This window comes from Trichosurus vulpecula, chromosome 4, assembly GCF_011100635.1.
Source record: "Trichosurus vulpecula isolate mTriVul1 chromosome 4, mTriVul1.pri, whole genome shotgun sequence".
NCBI lineage: Eukaryota > Metazoa > Chordata > Mammalia > Diprotodontia > Phalangeridae > Trichosurus > Trichosurus vulpecula.
The window spans coordinates 34852341-34859128 of NC_050576.1; the positions used below are offsets into that span (position 1 = coordinate 34852341).

At 40.2% G+C, this 6788-nt stretch overlaps 1 protein-coding gene across 1 annotated transcript; it reads left to right on the forward strand.

Moving 5' to 3' along the window:
- The first annotated feature begins 2229 nt into the window (after positions 1–2229).
- Positions 2230–2668, forward strand: LOC118848912 (ubiquitin-fold modifier 1-like). The gene is made up of 2 exons (XM_036757962.1): positions 2230–2408; positions 2473–2668. The coding sequence occupies exons 1-2, from the start codon at positions 2274–2276 to the stop codon at positions 2611–2613; spliced, it is 276 nt and encodes a 91-aa protein (XP_036613857.1). The 5' UTR covers positions 2230–2273; the 3' UTR covers positions 2614–2668.
- The last annotated feature ends 4120 nt before the right edge of the window (positions 2669–6788 follow it).

The window sequence follows — 6788 nt, forward strand, 5'->3', positions numbered from 1 at the left end:
AAGGCAGAATTAACCAAATGGGAAAGGAGGTACAAAAGACCACTGAAGAAAATACCACCTTAAAAATTAGATTGGAGCAAGTGGAAGCTAGTGACTTTATGAGAAATCAAGATATTATAAAACAGAACCAAAGGAATGAAAAAATGGAAGACAATGTAAAATTTCTCATTAGAAAAACTGCTGACCTGGAGAATAGATCCAGGAGAGAGAATTTAAAAATTATTGGACTACCTGAAAGCCATGGTCAAAAAAAGAGCCTAGACATCATCTTTCAAGAAATTATCAAGGGGAACTGTCCTGATATTCTAGAACTAGAGGGTAAAATAGAAATTGAAAGAATCCACCGATCACCTCTTGAAAAAGATACCAAAAAGAAAACTCCTAGGAATATTGTTGCCAAATTCCAGAGTTTCCAAGTCAAGGAGAAAATACTGCAAGCAGCCAGAAAGAAACAATTTGAGTATTGTGGAAACACAGTCAGGATAACACAAGATCTAGCTGCTTCTACATTAAGGAATCAAAAGGCTTGGAATACAATATTCCAGAAGTCAATGGAGCTAGGATTAAAACCAATAATCACCTACTCAGCAAAACTGAGTATAATGCTCCAAGACAAAGTATGGATTTTCAATAAAATAGAGGACTTTCAAGCTTTCTCAGTGAAAAGACCAGAGCTGAATAGAAAATTTGACTTTCAAACACAAGAACCAAGAGAAGCATGAAAAGGTATTTGACAACATCACTGAAAACATGTTAAAAAGCATAGGAGCAATTGTACAGCCCTGCTTCATTCCATTGATGACTGGGAAAGTGTGAGAGCGTTGTCCATTATCCAGAACCCATGGAAACATGCCGTCATGAAATGGTATAGAATATTGATGAACTACTAGCAACCAAATTTTGCCATGGTCTTCCACAAGCTCTCATGACTGACAGCATCAAAGGCCTCCATCAGATCGACAAACATTGTATACAGACCTCTGTTCTGCTCCTGGCATTTCTTCTGGAGTTGTTGCACAGCAAACACCATATCAACCATTCCTCAACTCTTTCTGAAGCCGCACTGGCATTCAGGTAGATGACCATCTTCCAGTTAAGGATCAGCCTATCATGGAGGTCTCTGGCAAGAATCTTACTAGCAATGACTGAGAGACCCCCTCCCACTTTGGTTGTCACAGGACAATCTATTTCCTTTATAGAGATGGACAATGGAGGCATCCTTGAACTCCTAGGGGTTAACCTCTTCTTGCCATATAACCTGGAAGATTTCAATCAGCTTTTGTATAAGCAGTAGACCTCTTGCCTTGTAAATTTCTCCTGGAATGGAATCAACCCTAAGTGCTTTGCCATACAAGAGAAGCCTAATGACACTGAAAACCTCTTCTTCAATTGGAAGTGCAGCTAGAGGATTGACTTCAACCTGAGGTATATGGTGAATAGCTTCAGCATTGGGTGATGATGGTCTGTTGAGAACACTTCAGAAGTATTCAGCCCATCTTGTCAGGATTACGTGCTTATCACTAATCAGTGTGGCTCCATTGGTGCCAAGTAGTTGAGATATACCGTAGGTGTTTGACCCTTATAAATAAATAGCCTTCAGGGTACAAAGAGGCACTTTGGATTGTTACTATCTACATAAAACTGAATTTCATCTGCCTTCTGTATCAGCTAAACAATAATCACAATATTGACGATAATTGTGAATATGCCTGTGTAGTTGTGTATAGCAAAATGTGAGAACTCTCCATAGAAGGTAGAAGAAGTAAAACATTTATTCAGACACTGAAGAACCAAATCCCAAAACCTTTATATAGTGCTAACTATATGCCAGGCACTGTGCTAAGTGCTTTACAATTATTATCTCATTTTCATCTGCACAGCAACCTTGGGAGATAGATGCTATTACCAACCCCAATTTACAGATGAGAAAACTGAGACAGGCAGAGGTTAAGTGACTTATTGAAGGTCACAGAGCTAGCAAGTGTCTGAGGCTAGATTTTAAAATTTGAATAAAAAGAAAAGCCAAAAATGTTTCCATCCCTTTCCTTTTTTCCCCTTCTGTTCCCTTCTTTTTATTCGTGAGAGTAAGATATGAAAGGCTCGAGTCTATTTCCAAATGACTCGCATGTATGCTCATAATGAACCCCTTATCCCAAATCATTTTCACATTAAACATGTTATTTTTATCCTTAAAAAACGTTGAGAAGAATTGAGCGGCAGAAAGGAACTGAGCACCGCCGTGAGGCTCCCTAACGTCCAGCCACGGCCTCACTATGTCGAAAGTTTCCTTTAAGATCATGCTAACCTTGGACCGGCGGCTGCCGTACAAAGTACTCAGTGTTCCCGAAAATACTCCTTTCACAGCAGTCTTAAAGTCTGCCGCAGAAGAAAAAGAAAAAAATGGCAATGTTTGCTTTTCTTTTAATAACTATGGAACACATTGCCAAGAACTAGTATCAGCTTTCCACACAGTTTAAAGTTCCTGCACCAACAAGTGCTATAATCACAAATGATGGAATAGGAATAAATCCTGCACAGACTGCCGGGAACGTTTTCCTAAAGCATGGCTCAGAACTACGAATAATTCCTAGAGATTGTGTGGGGAGTTGTTAATTTCTGCTGAATGGAAATTTACCATTATCTTTCTGAATAAACATTGATATTTATTTTGTAAAAAAAAAAATGTTGAGAACACTAGAAAATAGTCTAGCAGAAAATAGATATAGGCCATCATGTCATACCATACACTAAGAGAAGTTCAAAGTGAGTACATGATTTAGACACAAAGGATGATATCATAAACAAATCAGGGGAGGAAATTATCTATCATATCTAAGGGTAGGAGAAGAATTCATGACCAAATAAAAGACAGGGAGGCTCACAGCAATAAAATGAGCCATTTTGATTATATAAAATTAATTTTTTAGCACAAACAAAATTAATGTAGCTAAAATTAGAAAAGAAGTGGATTTGGAAAAATCTGCAGCAAGTTTCTCTAATAAAGGTCATTTCTAGGATGTTTAGGGAATTAATTGAAATTTTAAAAAAAAATAAGACATATCCCCAATTGATAAATGATGAAAGAAAGTTTTCAGGAAGAAAAAAGCTATCAATAGCAATATTTTTTAAAAAATGCAAATTAACTCTGAATTACTACCTCATGCCCATCAGATTGACAAAGTTGACAAAATATGAAAATGACAGTTCCTGGAGAAGATGTTGGAAAGCAGGTGCATTAATGCACTGTGGATAGAACTATGAACTGGTCCAACTATTCTGGGAAGAAATTTGGAACTATGCCCAAAAAGCTATTAATTTGTGTATACCCTTTGTTCTAGGGAATTACTACTAGGCCTATACCTCAAAGAAATTGAAGAAGAAAAGGACTTATATGTATAAAAATATTTATGGCAGCTTTTTTGTGGTGGCAAAGAATTGGAAACTGAGGGGATGCCCATCGATCAGGGAATGACTGAACAAGTAGTGTTAAATGTATGTGATGGAATACTATAGTGTTATAAGAAATGATCAAAGGGATGGTTTCAGAGAAATCTGGGAAAACTTGTGTGAACTGATGAAAAGTGAAGTAAGCAGAACCAAGATAACAATAACAATATTGTAAAGAAAAAAGTTTGAAAGACTTAGTAACTCTGATCAACACCATGACCAACCACAGTTCCGAAAGATCATAACAAAACATGCTACCCAGCTCCAGATAAAGAGGTGATGGACTCAGTGCAGATTAAAGTTTATTATTCTCTTTCTTTTTCTTAAAGCATGGATAATTGGGAACTTCTTTTGTTGGACTACACCTGTTTGTAATGAGTTTTATTTTTCTTGCTTTCTTGATGGATGGGGAAAGAGAAAGTATAAGGGAAAGAATTCAGAATTAAAAATAAAATGAATTTTTATTAAAAGAGATCTCTGGTAACTTTGGAGAGAGTAGTTTTGGTTAAATGATGAGACTGGATGCCAGACTGCAGAGAGTTAAGAAAACAGTGAGAGAAAAGGAAGTGGATGCACCTATTGTGGATGACCTCAGGCAGTTTAGGTACATAGAAGAAAAAAGATAGACAATGATAGCCGGTGAATTTGGACAGATGATGGTGGGGACATGAGCGTATTTGTAGGCAGTAGAGAAGCAGCTAGTAAGCAACGAGGAAAGATTGAAGTTAGTTGAGAAAGTAAGGATGATAGAGGGAGCAAACTACTAGAGAAAATGAAATGAATAGGATCGCTCATGGAGGGAAAGAGAAGGACCGCTTCTCCTTGAGAGACAGTGAAGGCAGAGATGGTGGCAGAGGGCATCTGGGATATATGAAAAGAGGAAGAGGGGAGAAGAGGAAGTTTTTGGGGAATGGCCTCAATTTTTTCAGTGAAATATGAGGCAAGATTCTCAACTCAGAGGGTGGGAGGAGTGGGAGGTACAAGGAGGGATCAAAAAGTTTGGAAGAGTTGCCCTGGGGAGTGGGATAGTGACTTAATTAAGAAAGCATATAAAAGGATTGCCCTGACTTAAAAAGGGCCTAGCTGAGATTACATTACATAAATGTACAGTTGTAGTGGACTCAGTCAGCACAGTTTCATGATTTTCTCCCACTTTGTTCCTCGGCATAGATGGAAGAATGAAGGCAAAGAATGATGCAAGGGTATAGTCAGTGCAGGGGTGATGGCCTGAGAGAAAACAACAGGGTGGAAGGATTAGAGGTCATGGTGTGGAGGAAGAACAGGGTCTGAATTAGGTTGCAGAGGGAGAAATTGAATGATGCTAGTGTTTGATCAGACAAGGAAGCTTCAGAGTTTATGACCATGGACATAAATAGAACACTTGTGGGTGATGGCGAGATCAAGGGCATGGCCATCTCTGTGTTCTGCTGAGGTGAGGTAGAGGTCAGGGGAAATGAGTGTTTGAGGCAGCATCAATATGTATGTTGAACTCTCCTAGTGTGAGGGCAAGAGTTGGGGAGGAGGGATTGGGAGCCAGGCACTGAGCTTATTGAGGAAAGAGAGGAAGGTCCTGGAGATTAATAGACAACAGCTGCCAGAATCTTGATCGGGTGGTAGGTATGGAGTGAATGAACCTCAAAGGAGGAGAGGCTGCCCAGTGGTGGTGGTAAGAGGAGAATCTAGAAGTGCCAATGGGGGGGGGGGCAAGGACTATTCTGACTCCCCCACCAAGACTAGTGAATGGGAGAGGGAAGGGAGAAATGAGCAAAGGACCAGCCAGAGCTAGAAAGGGTGGCCAGAGAGGCTATGTCCTCAACAGGAAGCCAGATCTCAGTGAGTGCAAGAAGATAGAGAGACCAAGAAAGGAAAACGTTAAGATGAAAGCAAGTTTGTTTCCTATGGTAAGATTGATTGGTTGATTGACTCTGGAGAAGACATTCCAGAGAACACAGAAAAGGGAGGGTAGCTTTTGAGTAGGACCTTGGAGAGTTGGGTAGAGGGATATGGGAATAAGGGAGTGGTTAGTAGAGGTCAAAGAAGGGGGTTTAAATAAAGGAATCACTGAGATTGGGAGGTAATGATGTCATGGGACTGTGTTAATCACTAAGGAATGAGTTCAGGGAGATTATCAATGTCCATAGAGGTTCAGCCTCTGGGTCTAATTGTCCCAGGACATCCTCAGGGGAGAGAAGGTGCCTAGACAGGGTGAAAGAATGGCTGTTCAGGGAGGCCAAGAAGTCCCCAGGGCAGGCATATATGTATATGTGTATATATGTGACTGTAACATGTTACATATTTATAATATATACATTTATATCACATGACATATTACATTACATGTGTATATTACATGTGTGCACATATATACACACAACGTACTACCTAGTCAACATCCCAGTAGCTATTGTCTACTGACAGCATACATATACATATATGAACATAGACCTACACATATATATGTATATATATATATATATATATATAACACATATACCTTTTATATAAACGGATGCTTTTTGTTGCCTCCCCCAGTAGATTGTAAGTTCTTATTTTTGCAGTCTCTTTTTCCTGCCCCACCCCCAGTTTAGCACAGTGCTTGGCAAACAGTAAAAGCTTAACAAATACTTGGTAACTGAAAAAATGTAGATTAAATTTAACTTAATAGCAACAACATTGCCTTGATTGTCAGCGTCCCCTTGTGGATTTACTTTTGCTCTCTGTTGTTTAGTTTTGAAAAAATTAACTTGAATGGATAACTTTTGATTTTTATGTCTCCAGAATTTCTTTCAGGGTCCCTCTCCTTTGCCCTCTAAGAGAATCATCCCATTGAACAAATGTTTTTCAAAGGGGAGAAAAAGCTAGATACATTGAGCAAGTATGAAAATCTCTGCACTGTGCCACACTCATGGACCCCTTCCCCTCCCCCCCCATGACACACACCCATACCTCCACACCAGAGTGGGATGGCTGTAGTTTACCTTCTCTGTAGCACCCCAAGATAACAAGGTCCTCCCACTCCCCCACCCCCAGCAAGGACAGAAAACCCTTCCCTGTTTCCTGGGAGCTCCAAGAAGGGAGAGAGATGTCTTTAGCATCCAACCCCAACCAACCTCACCCTGACCCCCATCAGCCACTGGGGAGCTTTAAAAAAGGACTAGGGGAGGCGAAACAAAGGACAGCCAACTGAAGGGGCGACCTGATGGTGGACGGGGTGGGAGGGGCTGGGCTTTGGTGCCTGCTCTGCACTAGGTACATGAAGGGAGGAATGAAAATCCTGGATGCTAGGGCCTGGTTCCAGGCAGGGCAGTGTGGAGGATGGACAGCTTCCCCCACCCTTCCCT

Coding starts and splice junctions, on each gene's coding strand:
- LOC118848912 (XM_036757962.1), top strand. CDS start 2,274: ATGTCGAAAGTTTCCTTTAAGATCATGCTAACCTTGGACCGGCGGCTG. Junction 2,409..2,472: donor AAAAAGAAAAAAATGGCAAT/GTTTGCTTTTCT, acceptor CTTTCCACACAG/TTTAAAGTTCCTGCACCAAC.